The 15784-nt window shown below is 42.9% G+C and overlaps 1 protein-coding gene across 1 annotated transcript in view; it reads right to left on the bottom strand.

Moving 5' to 3' along the window:
• Positions 1-15784, bottom strand: part of LOC104865357 (guanine nucleotide-binding protein G(s) subunit alpha isoforms XLas) — a 53303-nt gene that overhangs the window by 894 nt on the left and 36625 nt on the right. Inside the window, exons 3-12 of the mRNA XM_010628832.1 lie at positions 12801-12873; positions 9785-9829; positions 5743-5797; positions 5535-5654; positions 3941-4038; positions 956-1010; positions 759-832; positions 591-649; positions 379-499; positions 94-224 (exon numbers count right to left, since the gene is read on the bottom strand). Of these exons, the coding sequence (XP_010627134.1) occupies positions 94-224; positions 379-499; positions 591-649; positions 759-832; positions 956-1010; positions 3941-4038; positions 5535-5654; positions 5743-5797; positions 9785-9829; positions 12801-12873 (831 nt within the window). The remainder of the gene's footprint in view (positions 1-93; positions 225-378; positions 500-590; positions 650-758; positions 833-955; positions 1011-3940; positions 4039-5534; positions 5655-5742; positions 5798-9784; positions 9830-12800; positions 12874-15784) is intronic.

Genomic DNA, 15784 nt, shown 5'->3' on the forward strand with positions numbered 1-15784 from the left:
GCTACCCCCCCCCACAGATCTTTATAGTTTGGGGAGGGAAAGGCACTGGGAGTTTTCTTAAAAAATAACCACCTGACTGGAAGCCACACGTACCATCCTCAGGAGTAGTGTAGCGAGCAAATTCTGGAAAGTAGTCCTCAATCTTCGATTTCCCAGCAAGGACTTTCTCAGCGAGAAGATCTTGCTTATTGAGGAACAGAATCACAGAGATGGTGCGCAGCCATCTATAGAGAGGGAGAGCAGGTTTAATGCCCAGAAGAAAACTTGCTTCATGTAAGGAGGAACTGGTGTTTGCCTAAGGACTGGCCTGGGAGTCCTTTCTAGAACAGTGCAAACCAGAGCTCCGAAAGCAGTCACAAGGCTCTGCACAACACACACCTGTTGTTCCAGATGCTCTTGAAGAGGTTCAGAGCCTCCTGCAGGCGGTTGGTCTGGTTGTCCTCCCGGATGACCATGTTGTAGCTGCTGCTGGCCACCACGAAGATGATGGCAGTCACATCTGAATATCAAGAAAGCAAAAGCAGTCAGTATTAGAAGCAGAAGTGCTCCCTAGAAATACAACAGAGCAACAGAGCCCACTGTGTCCATACCATTGAAGCATTGGATCCATTTGCGGCGTTCATCACGCTGGCCACCCACATCGAACATGCTGGTGGGGAGAAAGGACAGCTCGTTATTCCAGGGGCTACCGCTCTAATGGCCAGAAAGCATGTCAAGATGTCACTGTCCGTTTTATAAGAAGAGAGCCATTCACTTACTGGAAGTTGACTTTGTCCACCTGGAACTTGGTCTCAAAGATTCCAGAGGTCAGGACGCGGCAGCGAAGCAGGTCCTATTACAAATCGTGTGTCAATGGATCTCAATCAAACCAACCTAAATAATGACCCACCTGGAGCCAAAATCTTGGATATCTTGGACAGAGGGCTCTAAGTCCTCTGACCTCAAAGGTGCATACCTGGTCACTGGGCACGTAGTCGGCCTGCTTGATGACATCGATCTTGTCCAGAAAGCTTGAAGAAAGAGAAGACACATGACAGTGTTGACAGAGCCTGCCCCAACCTGCCCACCGCCTGTCTTCCTCCAAGCACTGGCCAGCTGGGAATGACCGTCCCACAGAGACGGAGCAAACAGCCCAGGATGTGGGTGGGGCTTTGTGCTTGCTTTCAATTTTTTAAGAATTGGCTTTATGCATATCAATCGGTAAAGCAAGGACCTCAGGCCAGGCCTACCAGACCCTATGCCATTTGAGAAGGACTGACAAAAACATTAATGTTCAAATTGTCTGGCTTGGACTAAAAGACAATAGTTTGAAAATTGCCTGTCTCCATGTCACTCGATTTTTAAAAACTGTGTGAAGTGCCACCCTTAAAAGCACGAAGGACTTTTCCCTCAAGGGCAAATGAGATTGTTTTCGTTACTCAGAACGTCCTTCCTTTTTACTTTTTAAGAATCTCATTGATTAGTGAGAACAAAAGCGGCAGGCACAAAGGGGCCCTTCTCGGCCTCGCCACACCACCAAACAGGAAACACACGAAGTCCCCTTCCGATCTATCAGGTCTATGAAGTAGGACACTCCAGATATTAGAAACTTTTAGTTTAAAATTATCTGTGGCCTGTGTTGCTTGAATAGATACACAATTAGGGAAAGTGAATGCTGTAAGAATGAGGAAACTTAATATGGAAAATAAACGTAAAAACCAGTTTGTTTTGGGGGGAGGGGTGAAGAGGGGAATTGTTTTAATATGGGCTAATCAGAAAATAAGCTCACAAAAATCACAAAGTGCAAAAAAATCTATTTAAAGAAATCTCTTAATTTTTTTTTCCTTTTCCCTTTCCTTTTTACCAGTTTGGAGCTAGTCTGGCTTAAAGGATATACTAACTTGCCCAATCAATCTTACATTACAGCACAGGTCCAGAAATAGCTCCCCAGCCACCCTGGCCTCCAGCATGTTGCTATGGCAACAGAACCACAGTTCTATAAATAGATCCTCAGCACCAAATCTTGTGAGAAGACATCTGGAGTGGGGCCAACCAAACTCCAGCTCAACAAATAAAAATAGGCAGCTTAAGAAATGGGCACCAGACCATTACCTCCACTCCAACATAAAGAGTCAAAACTAGAAACATACTGGTCACTGCAAATCTGGGGATTTTTTTAACTATCCGATTAGGGAAGACATTTAAAAAGTTTCAAGTTATGTTCTCTTTTTTGGAGTTCCTTTAAAACTTTTCAAAATCTGTGCAAGTGGTGCCATTTTCAAATAAAGTTTCAGGAGTAATGTCCCGTGTATCACTTTTTAAGAAAAAAATGAAACTTTTAAATGATATAACCAAAACAACCTGGCTAAATTACTGTTAATTAAATTGTTCCACCCCCTGCCCCCAGCATTCATGACTGGGATGATTAAACCCTCCTAATCTCGTACCTGTACTTAACTCCTGACTTGGATCCAAAATACAAATCTCAAACAATTCCAGGATTTCCATTTGTTTTGCGTTACTATAATTAGTGCTTCCAGCTTTCAGTTCAAACTTTGGAGAAAATCAGGGACTTTGCTGAAGGAGGAGTGGGGGCTGGGGGCCACAATGGACTGTTTTTCTGTTCCTTGAAAGAATATGCAACTTTGCTTGAGTATTATACCAGGATTACCTATGTATGTGACAATTAAAAATAATCAGACAACTTCCTATGAGGAGGCGAGGCTGGGGGAAGGTAGTGACTGATTTCACAGACCGTAACAGCAACTCGGGTAAATTTGGAGACCCTTTTTCTCTAGCCTTCCCTATTACATAAGACTTCTGCTCTTGAATACACAGAGCTGCTGTGTGCAGCATCAGTAAACAAAAGATCTCTCTCAATTCTTTTATGACCTGGACCACCATATGCTTGCTGTATTGTGTGCAGGCTGAGGAAGGTCATAAAGTATTTAAAAGGCAACTTTCCAGATGCATGGCTTTGCGTCCTCTGGAAGAGAAACCTTGCAGGGTGCTGGGAATCCCCCCAGGAAGGGCCAGTTTTAGGCCACAGGTGTAGTGCCTCAGGCATCAGCCAGAGGTGTGCACTAAAATCTGTTATTTAGATCATTTTCTCCCTCTTCACTCACCAGCACCTTTACCAGGTGAGCTTGCCTACTTTTATGGTTCAGTTTGGAGAGGTGTCTCTCACACCGTTATTGCCAGTCTTACCTGGCCTCCCACTTTTATTTGTAAATACTGTGCTATGTTGCTTAGGTATGTGCTTTTAAGATGTAAAACCCACTGACTACTTGCCAACTCTAGTGTAAAGAAATAAATAAGGCATGAGACAGCTCAAGTCAAGAAAACTCAAAAACTATCTCTATCCAGGTTGATGTAACCTAGTAACGTGCACGGCGGCAGCTGCTGAAGCTACCTGCCTGAGAGCAGAAACAGCAAAGCAGTTAGCTGCCAGGGAGTGGGGAAGGCATGGCTTTTCTTTTTTTCTGTTCTTCTTTGTTATGTTTTTTATTTATTTATTTGTTTGTTTGTTTGTTTTTGGTACCAGGGATCAAACTCAGGTCCTTGTGCTTGCAAGGCAGGAGGCTGAACCACTGAGCTAAATCCCCAGCCCATGTTATGTTTTTAAATTACAGCAATAAGCTATAACATTTTTACATTATCCAAAGTGTGACCGCTACCCATTTTCCCTAAATGCTTACAGGTCATTTCAATTCATTACTTCAAACTAATTAATTATGGATGTCACTTTGCTGCAGGTAATTATCATTTTTCTCTAACAGGTACTGTTTATGTAAAATAGTGTCACTGCACTAAAAAGTGCCATTAGGTGCTTCAGACTAAAAGTTTCTAACTGCTGGCAGGATAATTGGCTGGGCCCTGTGCAGTTACTGGAATTTTCAGTGCCTGCGTTCTCCGTTTTTGCCTGTGTTGTGTGCAGATGCTGCGTGAGAGGGTTGCTTACTACTGGGCACAGTCGATCAGCTGGTACTCGTTGGAGCGCTCGTAGCAGGCACGCACTCCTTCATCCTCCCACAGAGCCTTGGCGTGCTCGTAGAATTCCTGAAAGGGAACCAAGAAGGTGCTTTAGGAAAGATGCTCAGGAAAGCTCCCACCAAGTCAAGAGCGCCACCATTTAAGCCAAGACCAGTCACTGACCAACGCTGCGGTGCTCACACAGAACTTCAACTCAACACGTGGAGCATATTTAAAAGTTGCCATAATTAAGTTCTCACTTATGGTGAGTCAGTGGTTTTAGATAGTTTTTCCCTTATCTTGGGGGTGGGAGGAAGTGAACTACTGGATAATTTTGTTTCTTTGCAGGATCTTTTACATAGGGAGAACATATACTAATTTGTATTGGACTATAACAATGAGCAACTGGTCTTGTGAAAATAAGAAACTTCATCAGTAAGAGGTACTCAGGCTAATTTTTCTCTCCAGGAAAATGTGAATTTTACCAAAAATGCTGATGGGAATTAGAGGTAGGAACGTGAAGTTCAGATGTTAGTGGGACCAACTGAAAGTCACAGTGTGGATGTGTGAAATAGCTGCCATTTTGTCTTCACTACAAATACAGAACCATGAAAAGCTAGGGTCGTTACTCCTCTATGTGTTTACCATTTAATCATTTAAATCAATTCCTAGTTTTAAAAACATACCTACTTATACTAATTAATACTACTTCCTTGCAAATATAAGTTTGCAGCCAACCGCCATTAAAAATACACAAACCCAAATTCCCTTGAAAGCCATTACAAAGGCAACAATAACTCATTGTTTTAGCTGTACAAGTCTCTTCCCTCTGGGCCTTATAAATTTGTACATCTTCCCATCTTGTATTCTGTACCCCTCATAAAAATTCACCCCCCACCAAAATGTAGATGCTCGGGCTTGGACAGTTTTGTGTTGCCTAAATATAAGTGTTTAGGCAGCCGACAGACCTTTCTCAGTGTGTTATGCACTTAGTGCATGGAAGAAAATTTTAATATTGTTTTGTAATTTATGCTGGAGTTATAATGTAGATTAAATTTTCTTTAACAATGAGAAAAGATGTCTTCATTTGCCCCATATTAGGACTGATTTTAGAAAACCTTCAAAAATATTAAAAGGTAACTGGTTTAAAATGCAAATATCTTCCTTGACGTTTTGTTTATATATCTTCGCATGCCATCTTACTACCCAGTTTTGGTTGTCCTAACATGTGGAAGAGATGTGGATGAGGGAATAATTAAGTCTGTCATAGCTCAGTACTTTTCCCCTCATAATCGTTTACAATCTAATAAAGTGAAAATACTATTATTAAGGTGTAATGTTTATTTGTGAGGTGGGTGAGCCAGTTTACAAGGGGTGATAGACTTTTGCTCATCCACCTTGAAAAATCCCTAATAATATATTAGTTTTTTTTTCCTTTTTCAAAAAATCACCAGGCTATGCATGGAATTAGCATCACCCCCAGTCACCATTTTGTGGGTTTGTCTGGCTGCACTTGAGCCCATAGGGGGTCCCCTGACGGCCCAAAGGCTCACACTGCTGCTTAGGTAACAGGCGTGGCTTACAGGTGGGAAGTCAAAGTCGGGCACGTTCATCACGCTGAGAATGTAGTCCACTCTGAACTGGTTCTCAGGGTTGGCCAGCTCCACGGGGGGCACCAGGTTGCTCATGGCGGCCACGATGGTCTGAAAATGGTTTAGCAAAGCCGTCAGGGGAATGGCACTGGGGGTGGGTGGGAGCTAAACGTCAGAGAGCAAAAAGCCAGGCACGTACTTCAATAGCCTCCTTCAGGTTGTTTTTGATGTCCTGTACTTTGGTGGCCTTCTCACTACAGTGGGATTGAAAAGAAAAGGAAAATCATATTGCATGCTGCCCACCAGGAATGTCACTTTAATCAAGATTCTCCAACTAAAAAGCATAGTATTCTGTTCTTCAAGGAGTTGTGGGTTCAGATCTGTGCTGAGATTAGAATCAATTACAGCTTCCCAAATGCATCCTGAGGTCACGCCCAACCGGGCAGATGAGCAAATTGGCATTGAGACCATGATCAACTGTACCAGAAGTTACACCTGGTTCCTTTGTTAATCCAGATGTAGCCCTGCTGGCTCGAAGCCCCTATAACCCTAACATCCCCAGAAGACTTCTGCTTGGCTTTTCCAGTAGCCCTACTGCAGCAGGGGCAAGAGGTCATTATAGGGTTGTACTGGGGATTCACTGCATTGCTAGATTAGCATACGGGGGGGCGGGGCTTAAACCCTTAATTACATATTCCAGAGCTTTGCAGTCCTATTTGTGGCCCTATTATTTTATTTAAACAGTGGTGTGTCTGTGAAAAAGATCTATTTTGAGCAACTCACTAGCAGTGCTTCGGGTTTACAGTTTAACGCACACCGGTCCCTCGGTGTGATTAGGAATAAGACCCTCCCCAAGAAGTTCTTATGACAGAGAGGGGCGTCAGGTCCCTCTTAAGTAGGCTGGGGACTTGTGGCTTTTCTCTGCTTTTTATTCCAATGCAGCACACAGGGTAGCCTGTGTGGTCTTTATGGAATGATTTCTATTCAGCCTCACTGGCCCCACTGATAAGGGCCCAACCTTTGGCTACTGGGGTCCCGTCAGTGTGTTCATTTTTGCAGTAGATGACACTGATCTAAATGCTTTGTGTTTCAGAAAACAGCCTTCATTAGAGGCACAGCTATGGGAGACTCAGAGGCTCGTGTTGTTAGGGGACAACAGAGCCCCCCTTCCCGGTGGGTACAGAGCTCCTCGTGTCCGGCCCAAACCTTGCCTCCTTCGTTCTGAGTCGGGGAAGGAAAGGCTGTGCGCACAGCGCCTGCGGGCTGTGAGGCCCGGGGACTCATCACGTCATCCAGGGAAGGGGCCACGCCTCCCACAGGGCGCGGGGGCGGGGGCGGGGGCGGGGTCGAGCTGCTTTTCCTTGTTTGTAATTTTAAAACATCTCCTGACCATCCCATTTTCTGAAGCATTCACTTGACTGACCAAGAGTCACAGAAGACAGACAGAAATTAAACAGCCCTCCGTAGTGGAGGACAGAAGGTGGACGCAGAGGAAATGCAAAGGGGATCAATAGCTCCTGCAGCCAAGCCAGGCGGTTAGTGGTGCAGCAGGTGCGGGAGAGGGAGGGGCGCGCGGGGGCGGCCTCGGAACCACCTGTTCTTGCCTTTTCCAAAGAACTACAGTTGTTCAGAGTTTCTGGGCGTTTTATTCGTCCCAAATAAGTATATTCTGGGAGAGGGTCCTTGTCGTCTGGCTGCTGTCTGCCTACCCTTAGCATGGAGCCTCTCTCTTCGATGGGCCCTTCACAGTGTTCCTGCAGGTTAGGGGACAGTAAGGTCTACGGGGGTGTTGCCATCTGGGGGGGTGCAGGAGGTACCAGGAGTTCTTCAGGAACTGAAGTAAAAAGCACCAGTGGAATCAGAACCTCGGGGCTGCGATGGTGAAGGGTGTGCCCAGGCCCCCAGTGTGGTGTTCATACAATCTGAAAGCTGCCTCTGCCCCCAGGCTTCTCCACTCTGCCACCCTATATTTAAGGGGATTAAAATCCCTGGCCCCTCTGCAGGCCCGTTATGCTTTGAATGTAGGTAATTGAAGGTCATTTCCAGCCTCAATGTCAGCGTTAAAATTAGTTATTTAGATGGTAGAGATGAAAAGGACACGCGTTTCATGTCCCCGAAGTTCAGTCTTTGATTCAGAATTTTTCTGAAATCCCCTAGGACAAATTTACTCCCTCTCATTAAAAACAGCCCCAGTGTCACTGGTACCCACAGCCCTGAACCTCTGGTTTTAAGCCCCCACAATAGAAAAATGAGCTATGCCTAGGTGTCTAAACACCCAAATCCACATACAGCAAGGGAAAAGCGTTTCCAGAAATGAGATTCTTTCATTCAGTTTGATATTTTGGTCTAAGTAGTAGTATGATAATTGGAAAACTTCCAGTCTTAAAATACGGATATTTTGAGAACGTGTTCAGTATTCATCTACGTATGTGAATAGGTGTGGGAGTATATCAAGTATAAAACAGCTAAAATAGAAATCTAAAATCTAATTCGGGTGTGTAATACTAAAACATAAAATTCTTCCATTGAAGCAATTACTCTGTAGATGGAGATATTATACCGGGGGTTGGCAGGTTTATCATCACTTGTACTACCGCTTAATGAATTTAATGTTGATCATAAAATTTGGAGAATATCCCTTAGATGTCTCTAAACTACCCAACAAAGGCAAAATAGATGCCACTTGCCAGCATTCTACTTGCCCACAAAGCTGAGGCTGGTGCTGGAAGTACATGTAGGGTATCACTGTGCCCTCCCTCCAGATATATGAAGATTAGTGGGGTTAGCATTGTTTTAGGAGGCCCTGCCCCTCTTCAACTGAACAGCGGGGGAAGGCTACATGTACTTTGTTTCATTTGGTTCTGTACCTTATCTTTGTGCTTTTGTGGGGTAAGACAGGCAAAAGAAGAAAGACAGAAGACAGACGCAAGATACAGGGATTGCTGAGACATGCAGAGAGTTTTTATTTATCAGGAATGTTAATACTTATATTTACTTGTAGAACAGAATCACAGAGACGTGCAGGCAAGGATATTAGTAGGGCTCAAGGGCTTCGCACAACATCTAGTACACAGTAGGTTGCTCAATAGGATGTCTTAGCTCTCAGATGCCAACTTCTGGTACAGATGATTATCAATTAGTCACTTTTTATATAGGTGCTCTTTGACTATTCTACTTCATTTTTGCCAATTAAGGTTTGTTTGTTTTTTGAAGTTATTTTTAAAGGTGAGGTGATAGGTAGGGGCCCCCTCCCCCCTCCCGCCTCCCCCCACACAACAGAATAGTATTCTTATTAGAAGACCCTAAGACCGAGCAATTCCAGCATGCAAATTGTGATAGGCCAGAGCCGGGAAGATGAGAAACTGTAGCCATCATCTATCACATTCTAAAAGAAACAGATGAACAAACATGTGTCAGTTACTTTGTTCCGACCCCAGGATCTGCCCGCCTCTCCCCAGCCACAGAAGCCATTCTTTTGAAATGCCCTAGGCTAAGTCAATGGCCCTGTGTGTTCTCCTGAGAAACTGCCGCTCCATCCCTGCACGCTACATATGCGAGTGGCGCTGGAGTGGGTCACCTGGCATGCATGTGTGTACGCACATGAGATGGGTGTGGCGATGCAGGAAACAAAAGAAAAAAATGACGATGAATGGGGAAAAGAGATGCCATCACGAATGTCCTTATCCACTAGGTCATGTAAAGTGCTGTGGATTACAATGAACCTCATCATTCTTTAAAGGCCAGAGGCTTCCAGATGATGAATAATTACCAGCCACAAGGTGCCAAGGCATTTTTCAAAATTAAGAGCCGTGTGGCACTGAATATTTTAATAGGAAAAAAATGTTTTTCAAAGAGGTCTGAAATTTGAAAATCAGACCAACACTTGGCAGACAGAATTGAGTAGTTTTAGAAACTACTAGTTGGTTCAAATGAAGAACTGGGGGAAAATAGAAACCATATGGAAAAACGTGGATTCTCAAAATCCTAAATTATCATCTAAAGCCAAAATCTATAACTTTCCCCCAGCTGGATCTAATTATAATTTATATATAGCCAACAAAACTGTTTTGCACTTTACTTGTTAAGAAATTGTTTACATATCATTTACAAACGTATACCAAGATGGCTGATGGCACTTAAATGATTTTTATTTTCTTCCCGAGTCTGTGTCCTCAGTTTCCCAGCATGATCTTCATGTTTGTTTTGTTTGTTAAAAATTTTTCTGTTTTGAATGTGCCTACCCATCGCTGTTGCTCCTTGCAGCCTGCGGGTCCTCTTCGCCGCCCCTTTTAAAGAGAGATTGAAAGCTCACCTAATCTGCAAGGCACCGCAATTTCACACAAACCCCACACAGCCTCTCCACATTCTGAAACAATCAGCCAAGAGCAAATGCAACAATTCGCGCGCCATCCTCCCATCAATTCTTAGTTGCCTTTCTGGCTAAATCAGAGCCGTCTATTGAGACTGCAGGCAGGCCGTAGGGGGAAGAATTCCACACCTTCGCTGCAGTATTAACAGGGCCCTCTGGAGACTCTGGTCGGGTGCAGGAGGGACAGATAATTATTTTCTTGTGCTTTCACTGAATGTACATGCATTAGGGAGCTACAGCACAGTGATTTATCACACAATTCTGTTGAGAATACAGCAGCCCAGAGGGCTCCTAACTGTCCCAGGTCAGAACCTTCAAAAGGAGACCTGAGATTTGTGTCTGTGATTTCCTGGTGCAAAAATGATCTCTTTCTGAAGTGGGGGAAACTACCTATCCAGGGTTTATGTTTATAAGTTGTCATCGCTTACAACTGTCTGGACTCTGAGGCAGCAAATAAATAAAAAAACAATTAAAAACCAAACCTGATCTTCATAAATTGTAGGAATTGCTCCTTGAAGATGGAAGGGCAGAAGACCTTAAGCCTTCTACGTTGTTTTAGAATTGATTAACTTAGCTTAACCAAAGTTAATGATGATATTTTTCTGGCATTAAAGGTAAGAAAGAGAGTTAGTTTTAAATTAGAAAAATCCACATTCGACCTTTGTATTCCTGAAGGTCAAATTAATATGATGTTAGTGTGAAAAATATAACTGGCACGGCAGCCTGTGGACAGTTAAGGCAAATTGAACAGCTCAGCCTAGAACTAACAGAGTGCAGGGTGGCGAGGCAGGACAGGGAAGAGACAGGGAAGAAAAGCCCCACACCAGGCAGACCACCCTTCAGGGACAGAGGTCACCATTTACCAGGGAATTATGAAACCAGCGTTTGTTGCAATACCACAGTGAGGAAAAAAGAGAGGAGGTTTAGCTGGACTAGGTAAAAATGAGGTATCTGACCCCCATGAAGAATACCCCTGTATGTCACTTTTGCAGGCTAAATTTAACATCCTGAGATCCACAAAGGAGGTAAGCTGGGAATGTCGCTTCCTCTTTTTGAAAAGAAAATAGAAAAGAGAAGTTCTGGTTTAGAAGCCTCGTCTGTGTTAGGCTGGGTCATTTGGGGAGGAGAATCCTTTCGGTAAAAAATTTTTAAATTTTAGGGCAGTCTGTAGAGTAATAAAACTTCAAGTGAATTATTTCAAGGATGACTTCTCTTCCATCTGACTCAAGCTAAGGTAAACAGTGGCTGCTGCATCTTTTTAAAATGTTAGCCATGTCCAGCTTTAATCAAAATATTTATCTAAAGGGTGCACGGTCAAATTATTTTCGCTTAACTAGTCTCATGAATAAGCACTCCCTGCAAGTTATGGGGCGGAGGGATTTATGCAAGATTTTCCTTTAAGTTACAGATACATGGCTAGAAGCCTGTTTCGGGTAGTCTCATTGGCCAGGCTTTACTGAAGGATGAATCAGGAATTAAGAATTTCAGAAGTGGTTTGTGACAAGCAAAGGTGACACACTTAGTAACACTAGGTGTAGGTGACAACTCACTGAATCATTCATAAAATTGCCAAACTAGCCCACCTGTCCTTTCTGCATACTAATCTTCTAGATGCAGAGTTAAAATATAAAAAAGCATTCTAAATTAAAATGACCATTTTACGGTTGATGTCACCTTTCTCTAACTTCCGATTATCTGAGCTAACAAATTCTAGAATTTTCCCCTAAGAGCTACCTTTAGCCATCTGAAAGGTTGTGAAAGTTCATCGTGTGGTCTCTAGCTCCTTAGCGCACGAGGGGGGTTGCTTTTGTGTGTAGAGTGGATTTCAACTGCCACCTTGCCTCAGTCTACCTTCTGCAATGGAAGTGAATACAAGGGACACATTTGCAACTGAATCCATGTTAAAAAGGGGAATGGGTTGCTAACCAGCTGGTTGCTGCAGGTCGGCACCTGCAGGTGTTTGCACTGCAGGTGAGATCAACAGACCAGTAAATTAGCTGTTTCTGTGCCACCTATCTTGTCACAGGACAATGAAGGATGGGGCCTATTTGGGGGCTCGGGGGTAAAAACGTTAATTCCCTGACGTACTGACTATTCCTTGGGTTGACTCACATTCTTCATGGCGAGCAGGACCCCATACTAATCCCACATCTCTAAGATGTTCTCTCTTTAGAAAATCTTTCTTCTCACTGCAGTATTGCTATACTGTCCTATACCACCAAGTCCCAGAAGGACATTTCAAAGGCAAAATGCGCCTTGAATCAGCAGGAAATACCTAATTCCCAGCCTTTTCGTCATTTTAATGCTTCTTTTTCATTTCTTTTGGCAGGAGCACTGATTTTGTAAATAATTTTAAATTATTTGCCCATGTTAATTTAAAAGGGGGCCAGAAAAAAAAAAGCCAAATTGTCCACGAAGGCCGGCACATGCAACTTTGTGTTACGTAAGGACAGTACCGAAACAGTGTTTCCCTAAGAGTTAAAACATCCTGCACAGGTCAGCACTGGCCAGAGGAGGGTGGTCAAGGCCGTGTCAGCCATGTTGGAGACTCACTGCAGAAGACTGTGAGGCTGCTGTGGGGGTATCTGGCCTCCAAGACTGTCCCGGGGCCAGGTGCTGTTCCCTGTCCGCCTGCAACCAAGAATATTTTCCTGGGATGGGGCGATGTTTTACACTAGCATCCGTGCTTTGTTGTTATTAGTATTATTATTGTTGTACCAAAGATTAACCGTGAAGGGGTAGCCCCGAAGACCTTGCCCCAGGATTGCCCAATACTTAAATTAGGAAAAAAGGGTGGCAATTAGCACCCAGCCCTAACACCTACCTACACTCCCTAAAGGTTAGTGTGAGATTTGTAACTGAGCCCTTGACGCAGGCTTGACACTTACTCTCCATTAAACCCATTAACATGCAGGATCCTCATCTGCTTCACAATGGTGCTTTTACCAGATTCTCCAGCACCTGGAAAACGAAAGTAAGTCTCAGGTTAAGGAGGAGGCACCTCTCACAGTGGGCAGGGAGAAAACTTCTGCTTTTTTTTTTTTTTTTTGCCACAGAAGCAACACACAACAACAAACACAATAGACTTGCAATTTTCCTTGACATTTCGACGAAGAGAGAAATAAAAATCCAACTCAGTGTCTACCCTGCAGTATTTCACCATCAGACTAACAAACAAGAATTAAAGGTTTTGCTGTTTTTAGTTGTGTTCTGTTTTTCAAATTTTTCCTTTTGGCTGTTTTAAAAATTGTGGGTGCCCAAGGTAAGGGGCAAAGAGAATGACGCAATTTTGTCATTTGAGGGGGGAGGAAGAAAATTTAAGTTAAAACTATGACACTAAATTCTTCAAACGTGACAGTTCACTGGTAGAATGTACACGTGACTGTATGTAGCCACATAATTCATTGTTTGTCAGATATTTCATGGTTAAAATACCCAGGATTTGCAAACAATGCCCAGACACTGCAGTCTCTGCCACAGCACGTAGGGATGCAGCAGCCCTCCAACATCTGCACACTGCAGCAACCTTCCTGCAGGCTTCCCACCCTTTGGGGTACTTCAAAATCCACCCCTAAAACCACAACATTACATTTTAACCACTTCTTCACCCTCCTTTCTCCTGCTAACGGATACAACAGTGTTACAGAAGAGAATGGAAAATCATCAGTTATCTGTCATCTTCTCAAAAACACACTTTAACATCAAATACAGCATTTGAGACCATATTAGCATTAGGTAAACCTGCAACAATAGTAAAGAATAATAAAAGGACAAGACTTTAATCATAAGGGAAAAGATTCCTGGAAACCACTGAATTTCAAGGGTTCTGTCCTCCTCAACTAAAGTAGTAGGAACACATGCATCCATTTAAGATCACCTTTGATTTGTTAAAAAAAAAAACAAACAATTCATGGAAAACACAGTATAAAGCTAGGAGGAGGATTGCTGTTTTGCATTTTTGTTTTTTTGCAAATGCACTCAACAAATCATCCTTATGTGAACTGTTTTTTTAATTGCCCTCCACCCACACAAATCTGTGGTTTTTACCCATTTTTCTTTTTACTTTTAATTGCATTTTTTTGTTTTAATGTCCAGATAGCAAAGCAATACTCCTATTGCTTCTTCAGAAGGATTTAATCAGTATCTGTAAGTTAAAATTAGTTTCCAAAGCAAACACCCTATCTTAATGAACATAACTTTCACAGATTAAAACATAAAAGGCACTATTAAGAGATTCCATAATGGCAATACATAATGTTAATCAGGATCTCCAATATTTTTGTTTCTTAAGATGTGTAATACCTTTTTACAGGCACAAACAGATCTGTGCCTCAGTTTCCACATTTGTGAAATTAGAGAAATGGGCTGATTATTTCTTGTGCTGTAATTTAATTTTCAGACTATTAAATTAAGATGGAATAAAAAGAGGATTTGGTGTATTATGTTTCCTCTTGGGGGGGCATTACTTGGTGAGTGTCATGATTTTAAAATGCAAAATGCTGTCACTGATAGGGCTGCGGATTTCTGTGCCAGGGGCTATCAATAAATCCTAATCCAAAAAGCTGTACAGACTAGGACTCCTGGTAAGGTAAGCCCCCAGGTGGAGGCAAGGTATGTGCAGAGTAACAGTCTCAAGTTAATGGAGACTTGGTGAGCACTACACAAAAGGTGTCAGAAATTTCAGGTACTGTTACCATCACACTTGACTTAAATCAGTATTGAGATAGCAAGACAGAACCCATTGGAGATTTCTGACTTTTCCAGGTTTATACTTTGAAATCAAATCATGAGCACATTAATATTCAAATAGCATAATTCTGGCTTCAGAAGCTTTACATAGGACTCCACATATGTACCACTTAATTACCGAAATTGCAAATGTATAAACAACAGATTTATTTTCATTTAATAATTTTCTGCTTTTATTAATCTGGACCCAGGAGAACAAAGACGTGACCCATCCAAAAAGAGCAAACCAAACACCATCACGAAGGAAAACCAGCCATTCGCATTTTATTCTTGATAATCAAGCCGTTTTGTTGAAATGTGACCATGGACTACGGCTGGACCTAGTACCTCGTTCACAAATTTATTCAAACAGCCAAATTACCAAGGAAGTGGAAAACCTCCATTCTAATTAATGCTTGTGTAATTCGTCTGGTCATTTCAACAATTTTTTAAAAAAATGACTATTTTGTTTTTTCTCAAAGCAGCACCTTAAAGAAAAAGGAGGAAAGGCCATCTCCCCTGGTTAGCCCCCCCCCTTAGCCAAAGAGAAAGCACAATCAAAAAAAAGAAAAACCAAACAACCAAATGTCACTTGACCGACTAATTAACGTCTCTGCATGACCCCACCTGGGACGTCTTCCTTTGACAGCGCCGTCCCCCTCCCACCTTGAAAAGGACAAATTTTTTAAAACGCCATTTCCAGACCAAGAAGCCATTTCCAGACAAATGTCATTTTCCAGTTTTATCTGATTTGTGAATTTTTTTTCTCTTTTTTCACAAAGCACTCACAATGTGGCTAACAGGAATATGTGCGTGCGTGTGTGTGTGTGTGTGTGTGTGTGTGTGTGTGTGTTTAATGGTTTATTGCACGGGTGTGGGGGGCGCTGCTGGGGGGACAGCTGGTACAATTAATTCTCTTCTCTGCTTTACAAAAAGCCGAGTCTGGAAGGGGAAAAAAAGGTCATACTGTAAAATGACGTGTCATTTGGCTTCACTGGGCACTTTGCGTACTAACTATCCACTTGGTGTGTGTGTGCGCGCCTCATTTTATTTGATTGTCCTTCTCTTCCTTCCACGGCCCGGCCGGGCCCGGGACACGTCTGCTCCTCCACGCTCCGTCCTGCCCGAAGCGCACAAGTCGCGC

The sequence above is a fragment of the Fukomys damarensis genome, unplaced genomic scaffold (genome assembly GCF_012274545.1).
Source record: "Fukomys damarensis isolate Sample0158 unplaced genomic scaffold, DMR_v1.0_HiC HiC_scaffold_22, whole genome shotgun sequence".
NCBI classification, from domain to species: domain Eukaryota; kingdom Metazoa; phylum Chordata; class Mammalia; order Rodentia; family Bathyergidae; genus Fukomys; species Fukomys damarensis.